At 36.2% G+C, this 25,920-nt stretch overlaps 1 protein-coding gene across 1 annotated transcript in view; it reads left to right on the top strand.

The window, feature by feature from the left end:
• MIB1 (mindbomb E3 ubiquitin protein ligase 1) overlaps positions 1 to 25,920 on the top strand; it is a 112,887-nt gene that overhangs the window by 80,616 nt on the left and 6,351 nt on the right. Inside the window, exons 13-19 of the mRNA XM_029922235.1 lie at positions 8,080 to 8,212; positions 11,610 to 11,696; positions 13,970 to 14,131; positions 15,936 to 16,117; positions 17,946 to 18,138; positions 21,763 to 21,841; positions 25,344 to 25,457. Of these exons, the coding sequence (XP_029778095.1) occupies positions 8,080 to 8,212; positions 11,610 to 11,696; positions 13,970 to 14,131; positions 15,936 to 16,117; positions 17,946 to 18,138; positions 21,763 to 21,841; positions 25,344 to 25,457 (950 nt within the window). The remainder of the gene's footprint in view (positions 1 to 8,079; positions 8,213 to 11,609; positions 11,697 to 13,969; positions 14,132 to 15,935; positions 16,118 to 17,945; positions 18,139 to 21,762; positions 21,842 to 25,343; positions 25,458 to 25,920) is intronic.

Genomic DNA, 25,920 nt, shown 5'->3' with positions numbered 1-25,920 from the left:
GCAGGACAGTCTTTAGGCAGATCTGGAACAAGTAAAATCCCTCTGCTGCCAAAATATATTTCATAACCTAATTTTTTGTTGGTAAAAAATACTGATGATATTTTACATAACTAAAGGCCTAAAGAGATTTTGCAGGGTTATTTTAGAGCTAGTTGTTGCTACACATGCCTTTTACATTTAATAAGTAATATTTGAATGGAAAATATGTAGAAATGGTAAGTAGAACTTATGTATTAAGAGTGGAGAGAGATCATTAAGGAGGAAAAGAGTAGTATGTAAATGAAATCTTGGAAAAATGCTACTTAAAACTTTTAATTGTGTCAATTTTAATTTTTTGTAGTGCTTAGATGAGAAACGGTCTGGAATGTTTTTCAGTTATCGTGTACTTTTATATTGAAATTATATTTATATTTAGAACTATTAAAATGCATTTTATTAATTCTATCTCATTTTCAAATGTGAAATGTTTTTTTCCCCCTCCCATTGACATTGCCATCCCTTTAAAATTTTCTGAAATAACATTTAGGCATGATCATTTCTACTTATTAGAGACTATAAAATATAGTAATTAACCTAATCTTTAATGTGCCATTGTTGTATAAGTTTCAAAGGAGGAGTACTTTGCTCTAAATTTTAATGGCATATTCACAATAAATTGTAATGTTGAAATTTATTTTTTTAACCAAGGAGAAAAAATATTTTGACATCAAATCTAATGAACTTGTAGAGATATAATTTAAGATTTTTACAAACCTAAAAATGCCCAAGAGAAACCTGTTCTTTTCTAAAACCAAGCCTGTATCTTGTTCCTAATTCAAATAGTATTCTCTTAAGCATTTATTCAGTTAAGAATCCAGAAAAACTATTAGTTATTTTAAGCTCATTCTCTTACAAGGGAAGTTTGTCCTTGACATTCTTTTTGTCTTTAGCATTGAATACCATAGCAGGTGAATTATTTCGGATAGCTGTTTTAAAATAGTGACATTAAGAATGCTTCTGTAGACATTTGGCAGTTTTAAAGAGTCAGTTTTCAGAAATACTTTTACACATATTGAAAGAAGGTGACACGTGTCTCAATTTAAGATAGGTTAAGTTTCAGGTTTCTAAATTGCCTCATTTTTTTCTAACAATTTGTAGCAGTGAAAGCTTTTTTTTCTTCTTAAAGCAAACACCTAAAGTGCTGGGAATTCTCCTAAGCCCTTTAAAATTTTCATAACAACTTCTTTGAGATAGGAGTTGTGATTCTTCACATTTTATAGATGAGGAAACTGAGGCATAGAAGTTAAGTAACCTGCTTAAGTCATCATCCATTCAGCTTGCTAGTCCCAGAATTTGAACCCAGATTATTTGGCTTCAGACTTTGAGCTTTTTATCACCAGGCCATGCTACTGCTCTGATTTGTCATCATGAAATAATGTCATAATGAATTACCACTTTTGGGAACGAGAGTATACCAAAAATTTAATAGGTTACTAATATACTTGCCTCTGTTATATTCAGAAAATAATTGTTCATTTGATTGTTTCTTCATTTGTTTCATTCAACAAAACTTTGAGCTCCTTACACTAGGCATACAAAGGAAATAAAAAGCTAAGTTAAAATAGGTTTTCCTGGCTTACAGCATAGAAGGAGAAATAAGAACTGACTGGTCATTCAAGAGATACTTTTTGTTATCTTTAGTATAAGAATGATTGAGTACTCAGGTGTACAACTCTTTTGCAGCCTGCATTGTTGCATATCTCTTTCTCATTCTGAGCTAAATTCTGTTACGTTATCAAGTTCCTACGTAATGAAATTAAGTTAAATTAATGAAGCTTATAATTGTGGTATACATAAAAAAAAAAGAATGGGGGGAAAAAAAGCACATACGCAAAAAATTAAAAACATCTAAGTAATGTTAATGTCTATTCACTGTAGTTCTTTCTTCTACTTATAGCTAGATGAAAGAAAATAAAAACTAGCCATATTCATTTGGGAAAGTGATTCCTGTGGGTAGCATTTTGGTATATATCTTCCTAGGCTGCTTGTCTGCATCCATTCAGATAGGGGTGGGTATTGAACAAAAGTATGTTTAGAATGTCACATCCTAATCTGCTCTTAGTTCACCCTAAAGAACTTTTGCTGGGATCAATAAACTTTTTTAGTAGGTTCCTCTATGAATTCTGGACCAACTGGTTTTATTACTTGAGGAGTTCGTTAACTTAGCAAGCATTTATTGAACACCTAATATGTGCTATAGTGCTATTCTGATGTCTTTTTACACTAAAAGATACTAACATGTATGGCCTCCATAGGTTAGCTACTTTGTCTGGAAAAATGTTGCCTATATCTGAAGAAAGATTGTAAAGCCTGGCAGGCCCTAAAAATGGACCCAGTGCCATTTGACTGCTACATACCAGTGTAGACAGCTGCTCGTCCCCTCTGCTTCTTAGAACTCATTTGTTCATCATTCAGCAAACGTTTGAGTATTACCATGTGCCAGGGATTATGCTAGGCACCACTATTAGTTGTTCCGGAACTTAATGCTTCTTTGGCACTATTCACAAATGCCTGCTTAACTGGTAGTAAGATCTTATCTTTAAACCATCCATGTCCTTAACCCCTTGGAAAACAACCAGATTGAGAAATAAAGAAGTATATTTGGGCATCAGGAAAAATACCACCATATCTCATATACTGTGCTCCACAGGTGAGAGTCTGTTGAGTCAATAAAATTATTTTTTTTAGTTTATTTATTTATCTAGCAGGGAGGGGCAGAGAGAAAAAGAGAGAGAAAATCAGCACAGAGCCCAACACCGGGCTCGAACTTCCCACCTATGAGATCATGACCTGAGCTGAAACCAAGAGCCGGATGCTTAACTGACTAAGCCACCCAGGTGCCCCAATAAAATTGTTGATGTATTGAACTGGTAACACCCTTCTCTCTGCCACTCCGTGGACCTCAGCGATTGTAGTGTAAGTCTCCTTTTCGTTAACTACAGTGCTGCAGGGGACAGCTTGCAGCGGCCTTACTGGCTGTATTGTAGGCTCCTCAGATTGTCCACCCACGTAAGTGGGACTAGTTAACAGAATGGGTTTGTTCTGAATTGAAAACTCTGAAAATCTAAATTTTGCATTTTAATATTAGGATTTGATTTACTTTATAGAATGTGATCTAGAAGGGACTGGGATCTTTTTTGGTGCTTCTTTCTTTGGTTCTTACAGTTCAGTTACACATTGTGTACTGAGAAGAAAAAGCAAAAAGACACAAGGTAGTGAGAGAGGAGAGAGGCAGTAGGTTTTCAAGAATACATACTATTTCTGGTTAAGGCCTCATTACTCTTTTAAGCCATTGGCTCTTATTTCTTAGAGACTTCAGCTTTCTCCAGTTCTTTCACTGGGGAAATACAAGCCTGGAAGAACAAGTTAGTGATGGTTCCATCTCAGTGGATAGATAGCTTATGTCCAGAGAAAGAACTGCTCCTCTTTCTGTTTCTTTTCTTTGAGTTATTGCCAGTTTAATGTGGGAAAGTACTTCTGAAGCAGGAATGCAAGACCCTAGCAAACATGGTTTCATAAAGAACCATCTTCTCAAGGATTTGTATTCAATAATGTGACTAAAAAAATAAAATAAAAACAAAACAAACCTTGTTAGGGGCACCTGGGTAACTCAGTTAAGTTCCTGACTTTGGCTCAGGTCATGATCTCATAGTTCGTGAGTTCAAGCCCTGCGTCGGACTCTGAGCTGACAGTTCAGAGCCTGGAGCCTGCTTCAGATTCTGTATCTCCCTCTCTCTTTGCCCTTCCCCTGCTCACACTCTGTTTCTGTCTGGCTCTCTCTTTCTCTCTCTCAAAAACAAATAAACATTTAAATTAAAAAAAAAAAAGATGAAATTAGCATAAAACCACACCTTAGGATGTAAAACTTACTGTCATATTTATAGGTCATGCCTGTAAGAACTAAGGTAGAAAATATAAAAGATTTTAATACAGTAAGCCTAAATATTATTTTAGTGTTCTGACTTATTTTTTTAACCAAACTAATATGTATGCGTAGTTAAGTCAAATACTACTACAAAGCTTATAATGAAAGAGAACTATGTTCTGCTTTACCCTGTTCATCCCTTTGTCCTACCGTGCACCCAGTAACTCCAGCTTATCCTGCAGTTTTCTTAAATTATCAATTGTAGACATTGTCTACTGATTTCATGTCATGGAAAATGAAGACTTAAAACTCTTGACATTGTTACCCCCTGTCTTTAAAACAGAGGCCTGTCACAATTTTTGTTTAGATCAGTAAGTGTTTACATTATTATCTTATGATTACATTTTGTTTTTAATAAAACTTTTTTCCCACCTGATGTTATACTTGCATTTTCTAAACTCTCCAGAAGAATCCTAAAGCCCTTTTAAGTTCCATTTCTCACGTGGTCACATGTGTGGAGTACTGAGATGATGTTTGGCACTGGCATCGTGATTATGCCAGATCTAAACATGTAGTAGTTTACTGTGGTACCAGTACTTCTCCAATTAAGAATCTGAATCAGAGTTACATAATATCTGGTTACCTTTTTTTTTTTTTTTTTTAAGATTTTAAGTAATCTCTATACCTTATAACCCTGAGATCAAGAGTTGCATACTCTACCAGTTGAGTCAGCCAGGCACCCCAATGTGTAGTATCTTATTTTAACCCATCTAATGAGGAAGATTAGGGTATTTATTTATTTATGTTTAATGTTTATTTATTTAGAGAGAGAGCACAGCAGGGGAGGGGCAGAGAGAGAAGGAGAAGAATCCCAAGAAGGCTTTGTGCTGTCTGCAGAAAGCCTGACGCAGGGCTCAAACTCCCGAATCATGGGATTATAACCTGAGCCAAAATCAAGAGTTGGATGCTTATCCAACTAAGCCATCCAGGTACCCCTGGAATCCTTACAATTACTGTAAACAAATGAAAGCAGGAAACCTTAGCTTTGTAAGAGGCCCGTGTTGGGATTTAGCAGTTTGTAGATACTCTCAGAATTGTGAGTAGCTATATTTTGTGCATTTCTCTGGGAGAAAGTCCATAGTTTTCCATAGATTTCCAAAGAATTCTTCACCCCCGAGCAATGATAACTTAAGTAACAACCACTGAAAGCTGTCTTTAAGCTATGATTCTCAGTATACTTTGGGTTATAAACCTGTTTTAAAATTTGATAAAAGCTATAAACTTCCAAATTTAAATACAGCCTGTCCTGAGGTTTCTTGGGCTTCCTACATGGGAGTCATAGATGGCTACCATTAAAGACACACATTCTGGGTCATGTTGGGCTTTATTCTCATTACTTTAGAGACTTACAGTTTCATTTATATACTTGCTTATTCTGTATTTTCAGCCTGTTTTCCTATACATTTGTAACATTTCTGTATTTCAGGTTTTTATCTTTAACGTATAGCACCTTAGGAAAAACTATCCCAATATGTATCTTACTACCCTCTCTTGCCCTTTAATATTCTGTTGGCATAATTTTAAAAGCGTTTTTGTTTTCACTTTCTTTGTCAGGAACGGGGATAGATCTGTAGTCTAATAGTGTGTGTATCAATGCTGTCCACGCCAAGCCCAACACTCTAGAGGAGCAGTTATTTTCTCAGTCTTAAGGGAGGATTTTTCCAAATTATGAGTTTTCTACATAAATGTTTGTTAAGAAAAATTACTGGGAGGGCACTAACAGCGTAGAGCCTGCTTGAGATCCTCTCTCTCCCTCTTTCTCTGCCCCCCCCTTACACACAAGTGAATGTACTCTCTGTGTGTCTCAAAATAAATAAACATTAAAAAAGTTATTAGCATATAGTAAGTCACATTTTTTTTTAAATTTTGAGAGAGCGCAAGCAGGGCAGAGGGGCAGAGAGAGAGAGAAAGAGAGAGGAAGAAAGAATCTTAAGCAGCCTCCATGCTCAGCACGGAGCCCAACAGGGGGCTTGATCCCATGACCCTGGGATCATGACCTGAGCTGAAATCAAGAGTTGGGCTGACTGACCCCATGGTGCTTCAAGAAAGTTACTTCTAATTTTACTTTTCTTTTTTGGAGTGGGCTGAGATTTTCTCTAAGACACATCATTTCTTTAAAAAAATTTTTTTATTTGAGTGTAAATGAAACACAATGTTACATTATTGTCAGGTATACAATGTAGTGATTTAGCATCTCTGTGAGTTATGCTATGCTCACCACAAGTGTGGCTACCATCTGTCCCATCTGTCCCCATACAGTGCTGTTAAATATCATTGACTGTTTTCTCTATGCTGAACCTTTCATCCTGTGACTCATTCATCCCATAACTGGAAGCCCACATCTCCCACCTACCAACCCCATGTCCCCTTCTCTTCTGGCAACCATAGTTTGTTCTCTGTATTCATAGGTCTGATTCTGCTGTTTGTTTATTCATTTGTTTTTTATATTCCACATGTAAGTTAAATCATATTCTCTAACATATATTTAGAGTTAGTGTAGCATCCTCTAGGTCTATCCCTGATATCACAAATGGCAAGAACTCATCCTTTTAATGGCTGGGTAATATTCCATTGTATATATGTTCCACATTTTCTTTATCTGTTCATTTATCAGTGGACACCTGTATTGCTTCCATATCTTGGCAATTGTCAAAAATGATGCAATAATCAGAAGTGCATATATATATATATTTTTTTTTTTTTTTGGTAAATACCTGGTAGAATTATTGGATCATATGATATTTTTAGTTTTAGTTTTTTGAGGAACCTCCATACTATTTTTATCAGTGGTTGTACCAATTTATATTTCCACCAGCAATATAGCAGGGTTCCTTTTCCTCCACCTCCTCGCCAACACGTTATTTCTTATCTCTGATTTTAGCCATTCTGACAGGTATAAAGTGATTTCTCATTGTGGTTTTGATTTACATATCCCTGATGATTAGTGATATTGAGTATCTTTTCATGAGTCTGTTGGCCGTCTCTATGTCTTCTTTGGAAAAATATCTACTCAGTTCTCTGCCCATTTTTTAATTGAATTGTGGGTTTTTTGGTGTTTAGTTCTGTAAATTCTTTGCATATTTTGGATATCAGCCCCTCATCAGATATGTCATTTGCAAGTATCTTCTCCCTTTGTGTCAGTTACCTTTTTGTTTTGTTGATGGTTCCCTTTGCTCTGCAAAAGCTTCTTATTTTCATGTGGTCCAAATAGTTTAATATTTTATACACTTTTTTGAAGTTTATTTTTGAGAGAGAGTGCATATGTGAGCATGCATGTGAGCAGGGGAGGGGCACAGAGAGAGAATCCCAAGCAGGCTCCATGCTGTAAGTATGGAGCCTGATATGGGGCTCGAACTCAGGAACCATGAGATCATGACCTGTGCCAAAATCAGGAGTCAGTCATTTAACCAAGTAAGCTACCCAGGCCCCTTTCCCACTAGCTAGTTTATGAAGAAGCATCACTTCTCAATAATTACTTCTTCTGCTCTTTAATACTTTACTCTTTGATGGTCTTCAGGATAAGTGTCTTTATTGTTCTAGAAATATTTTGTTATTGATAGTTAAATTTTAAATATTAAATTATAATTACCATTTTTTGTATTTTGATATAACTAGATTTAGCACTGCTAAATGCCATACATCAGATTTTTAGCTCAATTCACTATAATCTGCCCATTAAATGAAGTTTATCTTTTTAGCATTGTTATTCCTACTGTGTTGTTGTTATCTGGCTGTTCTTTAACTCTTTCATTAATAGATACTATTCAAATTGAACCTAAGAGTGTGCATAAAATCATAAATATGTCCTTATCTGGATATATTTCTTTCCTCTTTGGGTTTTTTTTTCCCCTCTCATAATATTTTCCCCATGTAACACCATCATTCTGTTTTGATTCTGTTCCCCAAAAGTGATAGTTTCTTTACTTCTTAAAGCATGAAAAAGCTGCATATTTGAGATTTAGAAAAAATATATTTCATTTGTCTCTGAGGGTGTAATTTTCTTTAAAGAAGAATGCTTTTATTTGATTTCAAGTTTTTTTGAATAATTTTTTTAAAGAAAATAATTTAACTATCAAATTGTATAAACATCAAAACCATGTAAATTTGACTTTCAGTGCAATGCGTGTTTTACTATCTAAATTACCAAGACCATGGATTGTGGATGAGAAGAAAGATGATGGCTATACGGCCTTGCATCTGGCCGCCCTTAACAATCACGTAGAAGTGGCTGAACTGTTGGTACATCAGGTAGGAGAAGCTGTGCAATAATTTTTGACAATTTTGGATCATTGCCATTCATGTGCTTATTACTTCATCAGCTACCTCTAGGTAGGTTACAGTAAAACCCCATGATGATGCAAATTCAGATATGGTGCATTTTCATCCTTCTAACACTGGATCTTAAATGGAGGGAGGTGGTGTGTCAGTAAGAGGGTGGGGGGTCCCTTAGCTCCTAGTATTCCCTCCCACAGTGCCCACTGGATTAGTCCAATGAAATAGGTATTATGAATGGAGATGTCCCAGAATCACTACCACTGTTGTATAAGGACCAAGCCATAGGACCAAGAACCATCATGTTGATATCTAAGCTGATGTGGCCAGTTGCCATCCAGGAGCAAGTCTTCAGCCAGGATCTGGGGATTTGGTTCATGACTTCTGTGGAATTTCTGCAATTTGAATGGATAGCAGTATAGGTTCATTTCAGTCATTCCATTCATTTCTGAAATAAGATAACCTACACTTTTTAGATATTGGATTTTTGGGGAATTTAGTTTCTGTAGTTTTATGATGTTTTAGCTTTTCCATTAAAATTTTTAAATACCTCAGTCGAGCATATGCCATATAGAAGCATTGAAGTTACCAATGAATTATTTATGATCTCTGACTTCAAGGAGCTTACAGTTTAGTTTAGAAGATGAAATAGCAGAATAATTTAGTAAACAGTTCATTGTGTGTAATTAAGTACCAGATCATAAGATAGATACTCCATGAACTATAGAAGTTGTGATAAAAGAAGAAAGAGTTGCCATTTTAAGCCTTAATTGTTATTTTTTGAAGTGTAGTTGACACTCAGTGTTGCCTTAGTTTCAGGTATCAACATAGAGGTTTGACAGTTCAAATGCTACTTGTTGTGCTCACCACAAGTGTAGCTACCATCTGTCACCCTACAGTACTGTTACAATACCACTGACTAGTAAGCCTTTACTATTAAATATTAAAGTTACTGCTCATAAAAGTATTGTTAATTGTGGTAATTTCCTTTTCAATCTAAAATACAGATAACTGACCATATCACAGTGTCCTGGTAATTGTTGTTTTTTAGTAAGTCTTAAAATCAGTTAAAGTTAACCATCTGATTTTGTTCTTTTTCTTAGAATTACTTTAAGATCTTTTGAATTTCCATATAAATTTTAGAATTGGATTACTAGTTTCTATTAAAAAGTCTTGGCATTTTGGTTGCTCTGCATGTTTTAGATTTAGCTTTTTTTTAGATTTTAAGTAGTTTTTTTTCATGGCATTATAAATGATATTGTTTAAAAATTCAGATTCTTATTGTATATTGCAAATATACAGAAATACAAGTATTTTTTGTATGTGGACCATATACCCTGTGATTTTGCTTAAATTACCATAGGTCATTAGGCAATTAGAAATTGCGACCATAATGAAATACTAATCACCAATGAAAATGACTAAAATTAAAAATGCAAACAAAACCAAATGTTGGTTAGGATGTGGAGCAGTTAGAATTCACATACATTGCTGATGTTTTTCAAAGCAGCCACTTTGAAAACAATTTGGCAGTTTTCAATAAAGCTAAACCTGTATTCACTATACAACCCAGCAAGTCCCCCTTTTAGGTATGTACCAAGGAGAACTCAGGACACATTTCCATGCAAATACTTGTACTAAACATTTGTAGCAGCTTTATTTGTAATAACCTCTAACTGGAAGCAAGCCAAGTGTTCATCAACTCCCGTCTAGATAAACGAATTATGGTACATTCATACAACAAATATGGATGAATACTAGGAAAATCTAATGATGGGAAATTTTAATAAACTTTAAAAAAAGAAAATCCCTCACTTTCTGCATTTATATGAGAACAAGGCAAGATAAGAAAACAAGCTGAGATTAAGTTCCTCATGATTACACTCAGAGAAACATAACTAATAAAAACAAATCAGAAAGTCTCATCTTCTGGAATGTCATAGCATTACTAGAGTTTGAGCTCTACCTGATACCCCAAGCCAGGGCACAGGTGGGTTTCAGAGTTGTAATCAGAGGGCTGAATGGTTCTAAGATGTAAACAGAATGATGAAGTTTATCTTTTGAATCTGTAGCTGTTTACTTAGTTTCATTTTTTAAATTATTATTATATGAGACATTGTGTTAGGCAGTTTACGTGTTATTTTTCTTAATCCTTACTGGAGGGAAAGAAAATTTTTCCTTTCTTCTCTTCTTGGTTCTTTGACCAGTCTAATAATTAAACTGACACGAGACATAACAACAGGAAAAAAAACATGTCTAATTTTGTATACATGGGAGCTCAGATAAATATGAGACTCCCCTAAGTGACCAAAGCTGGCAGCTTTTATACCTTTTAAACAATTATGTGTGGAGAATTCACAAAGGGGTTTGGGCTTGTGGAAGCAAGTAAATAAATGAAGTAACAAAGTTTATTTATATAGTCAGTTCTTGGACCTTAATTCCCTATCTCTGACAAGAAGGATGCCTCTACCCTCCAGGGTCAAGGAGGATAGCCTTCACATGGGGAATTTATTTCTTGCTTTCAGGGAGGCAAAGGAAGGTCTGAGTGTCCTTGTGTGAGCTGTTTAAGTAACTTTAATTGAAAACAATCAGTTTGCCAAAGTGGGATTATTTAGGTACAGCTCACCCTGAACCCCATCATCCCATTGGCCCTGTGTAATAGGTTGTACAGTCACCATGTTACAACTAAGGAAATGAGCGTGAAATGGCAGAATGCTTGCTTCAGTTCACCAAGCTCTAGGTCCCCTGGTGCTAGTAAGTTCAGGACTTTTGCTCCTTTTCTCTGTCCTTGGCATCAGCTGTTCTCATGTAGTGCTTTGAGTATCTCAGGACACTAGTAGGACTTTCTGCTTTCCCTTTAATAAGTATTTTTATATACTAATTAAACATTGTCTTCTCATCCTCAAGCGAAGTTCCTTTTCTCTGAATAAGAGCTCAGTTATGCAGCAAGTGTACATGACCTTATTAGGTCATTAAAGTAAATCTAAATCCAATATGAATACTCATTAATAGAACTTTTTAGGAAATATTATTTATAGTTAAAAGGAGCTAATTATCTCTATTGCTGTATAATGGAGATTAAGAAGGAGCTGTGTTTGAGCTCTGTATTGAACTTCTATATTTTACTTTTCCTGGGTGGAGTCACCATAATAAAAATAATTATTATAAGCTTGCTGTTCTGTCTCAGATGATGCTGCCCTATCCAGTGCTTCCTGTATTACTAGCAACTGTTATGAGAATAATGTTTGGAGTGGCTAGAAGAGAGGAAAGTGGTCAACAGTGTTTTGTGTTACTTACTCCTCACGAAGAGTTATAGTTTTAGTGTTGTTCATAATTGTCAAATGTTGAGTATATAAACTTTGTTCTTGTTCAGGGTAATGCGAACCTCGATATTCAGAATGTGAACCAGCAAACTGCCCTCCACCTTGCTGTTGAACGACAGCACACCCAGATTGTGAGGGTAAAGTATTTACTAACAAGAATCTTATCTCACAGGTGTGTTTTAACCAGACAGATTTCTAGAAGGTTTTGAAAATTATACATAGTTAGATTTTTCAAAAGGCATAGTTAGATGTACAAATTATGATTTTAGGCTAATATTGGGCAGAGAGTTTGAATTTATAGTGGGGGGGGAAAATCTTAAAACTGATTTTCAAACTCTGTTACATAATTTTGTTGCCAGACTTGTGATTTCCCAAAATTAATTAAATCAGAGAATTTCAAAGTAACATATAAATTAGGTTTTTTAAAATGTTTTTTTATTTAATTTGAGAGACAGAGGGAGACAGCATGAGCAGGGGAGGGTCTGAGAGAGAGGGAGACATGGAATCTGAAGACAGGCTCCAGGCTCTGAGCTAGCTGTCAGCACAGAGCCCGACATGAGGCTCAAACCCATGAACCGTGAGATCATGACCTGAGCCAAAGCCGGACGCTTAACCGACTGAGTCACCCAGGTGTCCCTAAATTAGTTTTTAAAAAGTACATTCTGGGGCGCCTGGATGTCAGAGTCGGTTGAGTGTCCGACTCTTGATTTTGGCTAAGGTCATATTCCCAGGGTTGTGGGATCAAACGCCCTGTCACACCCAGCGTGGAGCCCATTTGAGATATTCTCTCTCTCTCTCTCCCTCTCCCTCTCCCTCTCCCTCTCCCTCTCTCTCCCTCTCTCTCTCTCCCTCTCTCTCCCTCTCTCCCTCTCTCTCCCCCTCTCCCTCTCCCTCCCTCCCTCTCCCTCTCTCCCCCTCTCTCTCCGTCTCCCTCTCTCCCTTTCTCTCCCTTTCTCTCCCCTTGTCTCCCCTTCTCTCCCCTTCCCTCCCCTTCTCTCCCTCCCCCTTCCCTCTCCCCTCCTCTCCGCCCCCCTTCCTGCCCCTCTCCCTGGCTCACTTTCTCTCTCTAAAATAAAATAATAATAAATAATTAATTAATTAAAAGTACATTCCCTTGTAATTTGTATAATTGAGAGTGAACTATAATTAAAAGCTCAGGCTGGATGTTTGTTGCACAGATTCCAAAAACGCTGAAATACATATTTTAGTATGACTGATCTATAGACAAAATATTTGGAAGATTATCAGTTTAAAATTCTTTTATAGAGCAGTAATTCTTAAAGCTCAGAATCTGAGCCAGAAGCCTTGGCATCACCCGGGACCCTGGTAGAAAATTACTGGGCCCGACCTCAGACCGAGCAAATCAGAACCTCCGGGGTGGGAACTAGCGTTCTGTGCTCTAACACGTCCTCCAGGTGATTCTCATGCATGTTCAGTGTGAGAAACACTGTCCTAGAGAGGCATCTAATGTAAACTTCTGGGGACAAATTAAAAGACAAAAAACAAAAAAAACCCCCAAAACCCACCAAAAAATGGCAATTTGTCAAGACAGGTAAGACCACATGCTTGAGATTGGCTTATGGTATTTTTCTAAAATTCAGACAGTATTTGTAGAAAGAATTAGGAAAATTGTTAAAGTTCCATAAGCAAAGACTTAAATACAAAGTTGTATTTGCTACTTAAAACATCTATTGAAGTATATCAGTTATGTATTTTATATCAGAGGTTGTAGTTTAGCAAACACTTCACATTTATTGTTATTTAAAAGTCCTCTTGCTAAAAATTCTTCATTTATCTGTGATTTTTGGACTTTTCTTATGACTATACAATTAGAAAATTGACCAAAGAGAAGTGAATAAATAATTTGCTGTTTCTTAAATTAATAGAATTTTGAACAGTATGATTTTGTCCTATTGGAAGTACTTAAAATATCCCAACGCATGTATCTGAAATTAAAAGAAAAAAGGGGTGTCTGGTTGGTTCAGTTGGTAGAAGCATATGACTCTTGATCTTGAGATTTTGAGTTTGAGCCCCACATTGGATGTAGAGAGTACTTTAAAAAATCTAGAAGGAAGAAGGAAGGAGAAGGAAGGAGTAGGCAGGAAGGAAGGAGGGAAAGGAAGAAAAAAGTCCTGAATTTCTCTCAGTTATCTTGATCTTGGAGTCTGTGAATTGGCTCTCACTTCTTTCTGTTTTCTCTGATTTGATATATTTGAGTAGCCAGAGCTCATCGCTATTTGTAAAGGAGCCACAGGAGTTTTGAGAGTAGCAAGTGAATACATAAAAATAATTGGCTTTAGGGGCAACCCCCTTCAGGTAGGTTCAGGGCTCTGTCACTGTTAGTTTAGATTTGTTGTAATTTCTTGTGGGCCAGAGAGACCTTAGAAAAAGAGATGTCTTTCTCTTTTAGCTTTTGGTCCGTGCAGGTGCCAAATTAGATATTCAGGATAAAGATGGGGATACTCCTTTGCACGAAGCTCTCAGGCATCATACCTTGTCTCAGCTACGTCAACTCCAAGATATGCAAGATGTGGGGAAGGTCGATGCTGCTTGGGAGCCATCCAAAAACACTGTGAGTAAATTAATCTTTAATTCGGTACTACTGGAAGAATCTTTTTCTTTCCAGAAATATCTTTTAATGCAAGATCTTAAATTTATGGCTAATTTTATCTGTCTGATAAATTGTTTTATCAGAACTGCGTATGTGGAAATATAGTATGCGAACTAAGCAATAGTTAATTCTAACTACATTGCTTCAAATTCTTACTCAAAGTTGTTTGGTTCTTCTTTTTTAACTTTAGCCATTCATGTGAGTGTGTAGTGGTATGTTGGGATTTTGATTTGCATTTCCCTAGTGATTACTGCCTGATACTGAACATCTTTTCATTTGCTTGTTAATCACATATATTTGATGAAGTGTCTTTTCCCATCTTTTTTGCCTTGTTTTGTTGAGCCATTTTGTTACTATTGAATTTTGAGACTCTGAATTCAAGTTCTGTATCAGTTATGGGATTTGCACATATTTCCTCCCAGTCTGTGGCTTGTCTCTTCATTCTTTTAATAGTGTTTTTGGAAGAACAGAAGTTCTCAATTTTGAAGAAGTCTAATTTACAAAATTTTCTGTCATTGTTTGTGCTTTTTGTGTTGTGTCCTATATGAAAAATCTTTGCCTAACCCAAGGACACAAAGGTTTTCTCCTCTTTTCTACTAGAAGTTTATAATGTTTCAGCTGTTACACTTAGCCCTACCGCTCATTTTGAATTAATTTTTATATATAATATTAGGTATGGATCAAAGTTGATTTTTTTCCTTATAGATGGTCCAGTTATTCTCCCACCATCTGTTGAAAAGACTGTCTTTTTCTACTGAATTGCCTGTTGTGCATTTGTCCCAAATTAATTAACCATATATGTGAAGTCTTTCTAGATCTTGTATTCTGTTCTGTTGATCTGTGTCTTTAGCTATGTGATGCCAACCGTATTGTCTCAATTATTGTAGCTTTGTAGTAAACATTCAACTCAGGTAGTATAAGTCCTCCAACTTATTTCTTCTTTTTAAGTTTTTGACTATTCTTTCACCATTCCATATGAATTTTAGAATCGATTTTTAAGATTGCAAAAATCTTGGTCTGAGACCAAAGTGTTTTAGAATTGCCACCTTTCTCTATGACCATAGCTAAATTCTCTAACCTCTGTATACCTCCTTTTTTTCATTTTAAAAAGGAGGGAGTGGAATAATTACCTCCATAATAAGGTTGTTATAAAGATTAAATGAGTTAATTCATGGAAAGTGCTCAAAATAGTACTTGGTCTGTTATAGATGCTCTACAGATGTTTGATAACATGTTTGAATCAGTAGTTGATATGAAATCAAAGCCTGATTGATCACTTCTCCATTTCGTGACTCAGTTCCTTGGTGTTGGTTCTTTTCTCTGTTGTCTCTCCTCTTACTGTTTCCTGTCAGTTGCTAGCAGCAGCAGAGCTAAATTGAGTAGAAAAGAGAGTACTGTTTCCTCAGTATCTTAAATCAGAAGCCCCAGTCTTTAGTTTTATTGACCTTAATTGATCTGATTTGTCATCCCTGAACTAATCACCTAGATGAAGGGGTCTGTCTCAGCCTTCTTTGGTCCATCTGTAGAACTAGAGAGTGGATCATTCCTCAAACTGTATTCCTGAGAAAACTGGAATGATGGGGGAACAGGTGTTAGGACTGCAGCTCATAAATGTCCACCATATCTGTGTCAGCTGTGAGTTCTTTTCGGACATTTTAATATAATTTTTATATAATATACACACACATGCACAGACACATTTAGGGGTGAGAACTGATAACAGACTCTTAAAGGGAAAATAATGACTCTCTTCATTTGATTTCAGTTAATAATGGGACTTGGTACCCAGGGGGCGGAGAAGAAGAGTGCAGCATCGATTGCCTGTTTTTTGGCTGCCAATGGCGCTGACCTCAGCATTCGAAATAAGAAAGGTCAATCGCCACTTGATCTCTGTCCTGATCCAAGTCTCTGCAAAGCACTGGCAAAGTGTCATAAGGAAAAAGTCAGGTTTGTATCATAAACTTAGTGTTCTATATATAAAGTGCCATGTGGTGTCATAATGGAGGACTTGATTACTTGAAATTGTCTTTGTCTTTGCTCATCTTCTTTATGTTGATGCTTTCTTCCTTAAAAATTTTCCTGTGGACACTATGTCTCTTATTTAGTGTTCTATACTCTACATTACTAAATATGATGCTTTATGCATAATAAGTGCTAAGAAACTTTTCTAAACCGGTCTGATCTTCCAGTACTCCTACACATTAGAGGAATTCATCCATAAGAAGTCCTACTAGTGAAGTTGCTGTGATTAATGTCAGATGTATTTAAAATTGTAACAGGCTTTTTTTGTTTAAATATTTCTTTGTTTTGTGAGAGAGAGAGAGCAAGCGAGGGAGGGGAAGAGAGAGAGGGAGACAATCTGAGCAGGCTCTGTGCTGTCAGCGCAGAGCCCAGTGTGGGACTCAAATCCACAAACCATGAGATCATGACCGAGCCAAAATCAAGAGTCAGACACTTAACTAGGCTGAGCCACTCAGGCACTCAGTAGACTTTATAAAAAGAGGCAGTGTACATGCTCACCAGTAGGTGTATCTCACACAAAGTCTGTAATACTTCTAGCACCCTGTTCAGTGCCTGACAGGCACTCACTAAGTATCACTTAAGGACGGAAAGAATGAACACATGAAGGGACCAGTTCCTAATGGGGTTTTCTCTAAAAATGATTTCACATGTGCCTTTTTTTCTAAACGTAAAATATGTCAGCAATTTTAATTATTTATAACACAATTGATTTTCTTATTATGAAATATTATAGACACATAAAGAGGTATGTATATTTTGTTCCTTTTTTAATCCCAACAATGCTGTGCTGTTTGCCTATACCTAGTTCTGGTCATTGAACATTTTGGTAAATTTCCCTTAATCTTTGTGTTCTCTTGCCTCTCTTATACTTTGGGTGTGGAAATGAAATGACATTTCTTTGGAATCTGTGCATAGAGCTGTGTTATGGGGAAATTCATATGAGGTATATACATTTCTTTAAGTGTTTCCTTAAGGAACATAGAATTCTATTACAGCATGACAAAGCATATCTAAAAATATAGATATAAAGCACTGTGATTCCTTAGTAATAACTTTAAGGCTGGGGTCTAAGATGAAGCCATTGTGTGTGTGTGTGTGTGTGTGTGTGTGTGTGTCCCTGAAGGTTGTGGTAGAAACAGTATCCCTTTTGTATAGCTGTAGTTGGTCATGTATATGTATTTCTGTGTCTTGTATCTATATATTTATAGATGTGTTCTGTCTTTCCATAGTAGAATTTTATGCCTCTTAAGGATACATTTAAAGAAATGTCAGAACAGCAGCTGCAGTGACGTATTGTCTACAGTGCCCTGTCAGTTGTGGACTCTGATGATGGTTCATTCTGTCTGTAGTTAGGATAACTAATGTGGGCTCTAGCTAGAATTTTTGTTTTATTCCTGTGCCCTTCTCTGCTGGTTCTCTATAGATAACAGATTCTGAGTGAAACTGTTAAATTTTTTGTAACTAGTGTTTTTTTATTTCTTTGTTAGAAGAAGATTCACCCTTTTCCATTGGGTGAGCTATTTGTTCAATTTGAAATTTAAATAGTATTAGAAGTATGTAAAGATGAAGAGATGTATATAAATGGGACAATGTATACAGTGTTTAATATACAGATGTTAAAGCTTAATTTTTTAACATAGCTAATGCTGTTTTTATGTATATGAATGATGCTATAGGTTTTTAAAAAATATTTTAATGAAGTTGTAATATAAATATTCTGATAGTATTGATTAGAAATATTTTCTTCCATTAGTGGCCAAGTGGGTTCTCGAAGTCCTTCCATGATTAGTAATGATTCTGAAACCTTAGAAGAGTGCATGGTGTGCTCGGATATGAAGAGAGATACTCTCTTTGGCCCATGTGGACATATTGCTACCTGTTCTTTATGTTCTCCACGAGTCAAGAAATGCCTCATCTGTAAAGAACAAGTTCAGTCAAGGACAAAGGTAATATATTTTTAATACAATATTTTATCATTTTATGAAGCCCTTTGAGCTTATAAATAATGAAAGATAACATTATATGATGCCACATGTCTGTTAAACTTTGTTCTTTCTAAGAATGATATAAATTTGGGGTGCCTGGGTGGCTCAGTAGGTTAAGCGTCTTAACTTTGGCTCAGATTCGTGGGTTTGAGCCCCACATCAGGCTCTGTGCTGGTAGCTCAGAGCCTGGAGCCTGCTTCAGGTTCTGTGTCTCCCTCTCTCTCTACTCCTCCCCTACTCTTGCTCTGTCTTTCTCTGTTTCAAAAATAAACATTAAAAAAAGATTTAAATTTAAGAATGTATAATTTATATATTTATCAAGAAAATGATTTTGATTTTTCTTCTTTATATGTCAAAACTATAGATGTTAAAAATTAATCCGCTCTTTTGCTTTTAAACCCCTTATAACCTAAAACTGTATTTAATCCCATTTTTTATTGTAGTTCTTATATATTTTTTTGAGTACGTGGACTCTCTTGTATTCCTCTTGTATTCCTCTTCATAAAAGACCAGTTGATTTTTTTGTTGTTGTTGTAGAATGTCACACATCCTGGATTTGTTTGATTGTTTTATCACAGTATTGTTTAATTTGTTTCTTTATCCTCTGTGTTTCCTATAAAATGGAAGTTAGATCTAAGAGCTTGATTATGGTTAAACATTTTTGGCAAGAAATTCTCACAGTTGGTGCTACTCACTTTATATTTATTGTGTCCCACCAAGAGGCAAATAAAGTCTGTCAGCTTGCTGTTAGGGAAGGCCAAATCCTGTACCCACTCTGAGCTTTTTATCTTGTCTGACTCTACTTTTTGAGAAGTCTTATTATTTTCTGGGTTTCTGGTTTAATTCTTTTTCTGTGTAACTTAGTGCTCTATCATAACTGGATTGTCTTACCCATTTTGCTTGTACTGAAATAATTGCTTTTCCTTGTTAGTTTTTCCATGTATGTCTGTTAAAGTGAGATTTAAGTTTTTTACAAATGATTTCTCTTAAGGTAAGTAGCTTAAACCAAAAGATCTGCTGGTTTTCTTTGGTTTCGTTTATAAAGCTTATACTCTTTTTTTATTCCCTTCTTTTTATTCTTTTTATTTTTCCCTAGATGCTTAAGCTATTCATTAACCTTCATTAATTAGAAAGGGGCTGGTACCAATTCTTACAATGAATTAGCAGGCGATGACTTAAAAGGTGTTGCCTTGCTAGTGCTTTGTACATTTTCCTAAGGAACCTTCTAAGACTAGATGTTTTCTACGCTCCAAATGAATAAATCTTTGGTAAAATTTTTGGCACAGGAAAAGTACAAGAAAGTTATTTTTGGATGGAAGATTCTGGAGTAGTAATGTGTGTATAGCTGCTTAGTCTCTTAGTAAAGGTGGGAAGGATGAACTAACAGCACTTGCTGTCTGCAGGCCCTGTGTCGACATTTTAGATGCATTATATCTAGGTCATCTGTGATTAATAAATGAATGCGGGTCATTCTACTTGGTGTTTATAATTTGCTTTCGTTACCTGCTCACTAAGCAACAGTTTGGGGAAGACTCTGAAAGGGTACAAATTTAAGCATTCTCTTATTTTTTAGATTGATCTATGCATTCTATTGTTGGGCCTGAAACTTTTTATGTTAGATTAAGCTTTATTTTAACAAATCTTTATTGAGCACTTGTTTTGTAGTCAAGACAGAGATGTATATGATAATTAGCTGCTAAAGACTGTTAATGTGCTAGTAAACTTAAGTTAAAATCTGCTCTGCCATATATAGGATGTTGTGGATGCTTTGAGAGAGCAGTAACGTGAGTTCAGAGCCCCAGGTTGCCAGAAGCAGAGTCTCAGATACTGAATAGCCCTCACTGGTTGTCTAACTCTAGGATTCACAGTTGGAAAAATGGAAGTGTCTCTTCCAGAGTGTCTCCAAAGGGAAGCTCATGGCGCAGGGAGGGAGAGCAGGAGGAATATGCTGACAGTCCTTGTTAGACCATTACCGAATTCCAAGGATTAGCAGGTTTTCCGTTTAACTTTCAAATTATGAAATTTTCAATCCTGTAGAAAAGTATAAAAAGTAACATACTCACCAAACAGATTTGCCAGGTTGGCTGCAGACCTTTGAATATAAAGAAATAGTGACCCCATGTGGTTAAAGGGTAATGAACATCTTCATTAAAGATAAAACATATTATTAAACTAATATTTGGAGGAAGGGGGAGTAAATAAGCTCTATCTCCTTAGCAATTAAGGAAATAATAAAAACTATGAATACCATTAATCATTCCTATCAAATAAGCATAAATAAAATTTTAAAATTCCTACCCAGGACAGTGGAGAACGGGCACTCTCTTAAACACTGTTGGAGGCCGAATAAATGGGTTTATGTTTTTGAGAGACCATCCTGACAATATTTATGAACCTTTACAATAAACATGCTTTGATTTAGTAATTTCATTCCTGGGAATATAAACTGAGGAAGAAATCCAAATGGGGGAAATGTTAAGGCTACAAAGACTTTTTTTAACCAACTCCATGTATAATATCTGACTTACTCTTTACCATCCTGTAAAGAAAGGTTCTTTATCATTTAGATGAGAAAACAAAAATGTTCTTTATCTTTAGATTAAAAAACAAAAAACCTGTGACTCAGCAATGTTAGGTAATTTGTTCTTATTGAGACTGCAGTTTGAATCCAGAAATATAAAGGTCCCGACCAATCATGTCTTACTATTTTCCCCCATTGTTCCAACTGCAGAAATTCTATGTACATAGCAAGGTATAAGTTGGGAACAGCCATAGAGAGAGCATGTGCAATATTTGGTTAGTTAGGTGAGATTATAGGTGAGTGGTGGTCATCATTTCGGGACAGTAATATTAAATGGCACAAGATATGGGTAAACGTGAATGTGCGTCACAAGGGAGGAGAGCAGATGAGAGATGCAAGGTGGGGCGGGATGGGGGTGGAGAAAACCGAGAGCCAAGGTTGAGAAATAGTTACACACTTAAAACTCAGAGGAAGTGGAGATGAGGAGGAGATAAAATTAAGGGATATTATGAATAGATAGTGGAAGACTTGTGCTTTTAGAGATTAGGGAGAAAGAACAGGCTAAGGCCATGGGCTCCCACCGGCATGGGGGAACTGACCAGGTCCCAGAAAAGGATGTATTGGGTAGAGTTCCTTAGATGTGTATAAATAGAAAAATTCCTCTTGGGCCCTAGCAGTCTAGTCTGCTAATCTGGCTGGAATTTTATTAATATTAGAAATCTAGCTTATTTTTATACGTCTTTATTGTTCTTTTAATTTTTCTCTTAGTTTTTGAATAAAGAAAATTGAAGTCTATTCTGGTCTTACTGACCACAGAGGAAATGGTGTTTTCTTTATCATTCTTTGGGATAGGTAGGAAGACTAATCTATGAAGGTCCATGGTTTATTAAGGTGAAAAAATGAGTAACCCAGAGAGTCAAGGACAGAAAAGTAGAGTATATGAAGTGTCATTGTGTGGAGAGTGTTTCCTTACAGAAGAAATGCACTTGGATACAAATGAACTGTTAGAGCTGCTGGATTTAACTGTAGGTGTTCACACTTATGCTGTAACCTCTTTTTTGTAGATTGAAGAATGTGTGGTATGTTCTGACAAGAAAGCAGCTGTTCTTTTTCAACCTTGTGGACACATGTGTGCTTGTGAGAGTAAGTAGCCTCTACAGAACTTCCTCAGTGTTTTTATAGAAATAGAAAATGAAACAGATTATAGCTTTGAGGTGTTTTTGTTGTTGTTGTTGTTGTTTTGTTTTTGTTTTGATAACCCATGAACAAAAATACTGGTCAGCCTTTCTAGTACCTCCCATCTCTTCTTCTGTACTATATAAAATGTCACCTGTGTCCCTCCTTGCTCCGGAGGTTAGAGAAGGCAGAATAGGCGATGTTCTGCTGGTTTCCATTTTGATTTCATCTGTGTCAGTGCAAAATGATCTCTCATCACACACAATGGAAATTTATTTTGAAACATTTAATCTAGTCATTTTCACATATAAAATTAGCACATCTTCATTTGTCTTCACTTTTTAATATTGCCTTTCCTGCATACTTTTTTCCCTACTACTGAATCACCCACAGCAATTATTTGGGGCTATACTATCTGGCTTTCTTAACCTTTCTTAGTCTTTATGTTTAAAGAGCTTATAGAACTGTTTGGGGAGGATATATTGAAAGTTTGTGATGTTTTAGGGGCACCTGGGTGGCTCAGTCCGTTAAGCGTTTGACTTCGGCTCAGGTCATAATCTTACAGTTCATGAGTTTGAGCTCTGCGTTGGGCTCTGTGCTGACAGCTTAGAGCCTGGAGCCTGCTTCAGAGTTTGTGTCTCCCTCTCTATCTGCCCCTCCCCTGCTCACACTCTGTCTCTGTCTCTCAACAGTAAATAAATGTTAAAAATGTTTAAAAAATAAAATAAATAAAAAGTAAGTTTGTGATGTTTTAAAATATCTCTTAAATATATTCTCTCAGAGGCCTTTCCTTTTTATATTCCCCTCTTGTTCTTTTCAAATTCATGCACTGTTCAAGATTCTCCTCTTCCCTCTGCTGTTTTCATTGGTGAGTTAAGGATTTTAAACAAGTTTAACAACTTATAGACCTTACTTAAATGGGGTCAAAGTAAAACATTGTGTTTCCTATTATAAAATAGTTCAGTCAATAGGTATTGATTTACAATATAATATCTAAGTAATACAGAGATTGTATGATAGATTAATTTCATTGGCACTGATTTGCTTTAAGCCTTGGTGGCTTTTTTCATTCTGACAGGCAGTTCATGAACTTATAAAGGATCGAGGTTTTCTCCTATAATATTCTGCCTCACGTAGTTGTATTGTTTTTGTTTTCCAAAGACTAGTATAATGCCTGTTATCAGCATGCAGAGGGCTTGTGGAAAGAGATTTCAAATGTCGTAAGTCCAAAAGAGTTCAGGTTACATAAGTTTTCATAGTGTACGGGCTAGCGAACTTTTTCTGTAAAGGGTCACATAATATTTTTGACTCTATAGGCCGCACATGGTTTCTTTAGTAAGTACCCAACTCTTTCCTACTAACACAACTCTGCCATTGTAGTGCAGAAACCGTAGACAGCATTTAAATGAATAGGCAGGACTGTTCTTCATTAAAATTTTATTTATAAAAACAGCCACCTGGTTGGGTTTGGCCTATAGTCTGTAGTTTGCAGACCCGTGTCAAAGACTAAAGTGAAACCTGCAGAGACTTGAAAGCTGGTTATAATGAGTAGTTGATAATACATATTCTCAAGTCTTATTGTAGTGTTTTCCCTAGGAGTTTCCCAACATTTTTACATTGTCTTTGTATTCAGATGTAACAAGTGTAATAGCTATCTTAAGATCTTAACTGGTACCAGGCATTTTAATTTCTTTTAGAATACTTCCTCATTTATCTTCACAACAACCTTAAGAAGTAGATGTTTTCTCCACTTTACAGACAAATTATTAAACATTTATTTGCTAGGGAAGATGAAATTGAGGTGGGAAATGCCCCTCTTTCAAGGAAATGGTGAAACAGTCCATTACCTATATCCGGGTAATGTTAAATAGAGTATTGAAGCTCTGAAGAGTGTAAAATGGGTTGACAGGCCAGAGGAAGGAGAGATTGTATCCATTTTTGGTGGAAGTAAGAAAGATTTTATAGAAACAATCTAACAATCTAACTTAAAAGAATTTGAAATAATTACATTGTATATATAATTAATTAGATTAATCCACCAAATGTAAGGAAAAAAATCTACTCTCAGATTGAAGGCAAATCCCAAACCAGATTTCTTTTTTTTTTTTTTTTAATGTTTTATTTATTTTTGAGACAGAGAGAGAGCATGAGCGGGAAGGGGCAGAGAGAGAGGGAGACACAGAACCGGAAGCAGGCTCCAGGCTCTGAGCTGTCAGCACAGAACCTGAAGTGGGGCTCGAACCCATGAATGTGAGATCATGACCTGAGCCGAAGTCGGAAACTTAACCGACTGAGCCACCCAGGTGCCCCCCAAACCAGATTTCTACTAGCATTTGTTCCTACCTAGTGCATCATGCATAGGCCATCATCAGACCCAGCTCTGTCTGGGCCTTGACAGGAGATCGGTCTTGATAATCCTTCTCCGTCCACAGCGCAAACACTGCTAGGAGCATGTGCCCCATCTAGTCTATATCAGTAGTTCTGTGCTTTGTTAAAGTTTAGTGTCCTGACATAAATTATCCCTGGATACTTGTCACAATTTTCATGTTTTTTTTCCTGTTTTTGAAACGATAAAGATAAACTAAGATATGGAGTATGCGTTCATAATACATACTAATGGGAAAGGATATATTGCTGTATGTTAATTTGTAATTAGTTAATAACTTTAGATGTAGAATTAAAAAACCACAACCTGTAATTGTGCCTATGTATTTCTTCTTGGGATGGGAGAGCATTCCTTTGATATATAACATTAGAAAGTCCATTATGGTACATATATTTTTGATATTTTCCTGACTACTACATTAGAGACAAGCTGTTTACAGTAGAAGGCACATTTAGAAAATTATGTGAGCAACTTTGTAATTCTATACTAGTTAAAAGCATCTCCCTTCTTTATTCTCAAGCCTTAAGATCTTGAAGTATTTTGTATTAAGATAAAAAGGGAGGGTACCTGGGTGGCTCAGTCTCTTGAGCATCTGTCTGACTCTTGCTTTCGGCTCTGGTCATGATCTCACAGTAGTGAGATTAAGCCCTGCATTGGGATTCTGACAATGCAGAGCCTGCTTAGGATTCTCTCTCTTTCTCTCTCTCTCTCTCTCTCTCCCTTCTTCCCTCCCTCCCTCCCTCTCTCCCTCCCTCTCTCCCCCTCCCCTGCTCATACACATGCCCTCTCTCACTCAAAAAAAAAAACCCAAAAAATTAAAAAACCCAGAAAAACCACTTTGACAATTTATTCTAATATATTATTAGAAAATGTCATTATTTTCATGACAAGTGGCACTCCTTTCTAGAGGCTGCCTATAGAGAGTATACATTCATAAGTCAATAACATTTTAAGAAGGCAGAATTGTGTATTCATAGGACTTGTTTAATGTTTATCTTAGTGTGAAACTTAAAATGAGCAGCAAAAGACCAGCACTCTTAGCCATGTGGTCTCTTGTAAGAAGTATCCTATTGCTGTTTCCAGACTGTGCGAGCCTGATGAAGAAGTGCGTGCAGTGCCGAGCAGTAGTTGAGCGAAGAGTGCCTTTCATTACGTGTTGTGGAGGGAAAGGTGCAGAAGATGCCACTGACGACCTCTGTACGTATAATCTTCTTTCTTTCTTGTTGGACTTTCATGAACATCTCTTCTCCTGTGTGGCAGAACATTGGCTTGTAAAGCACAAGGTGCATGACTCTCAGTCTGTAGAGGAACAGGTGGGGTTTTGCTCTTGTTACAGGAAACTTGAAATTATATTTTTCTGGCTTGCAGTATGATTGGAGAACTTTAAGCATTTGTCTCTTAAGAAACCTCCATGTATGAATATAAGAAAATTGAATTCTTGCTTAAAGAAAATTTGCTGTTTTTAAATTAAATTCAATGTATCTTGGCAGAACAGCATATTACAAAATCTTTTTTCAGTTATATAAGTGTTAACGTCTCATTCTTCTGTGTAGCAGATTTCACCTACACTTTTCAGTATTTTATAGAATAGTTTTTACTCAGGACAGAGTAACTGTAGTGAAACTGAAATGTAACTCAGTAAAGAAGTGGAAAGATAGGA

This window comes from Suricata suricatta, chromosome 14 (genome assembly GCF_006229205.1).
Source record: "Suricata suricatta isolate VVHF042 chromosome 14, meerkat_22Aug2017_6uvM2_HiC, whole genome shotgun sequence".
Lineage (NCBI taxonomy): Eukaryota > Metazoa > Chordata > Mammalia > Carnivora > Herpestidae > Suricata > Suricata suricatta.
This window is presented reverse-complemented; position numbering and strand designations above follow the sequence as displayed.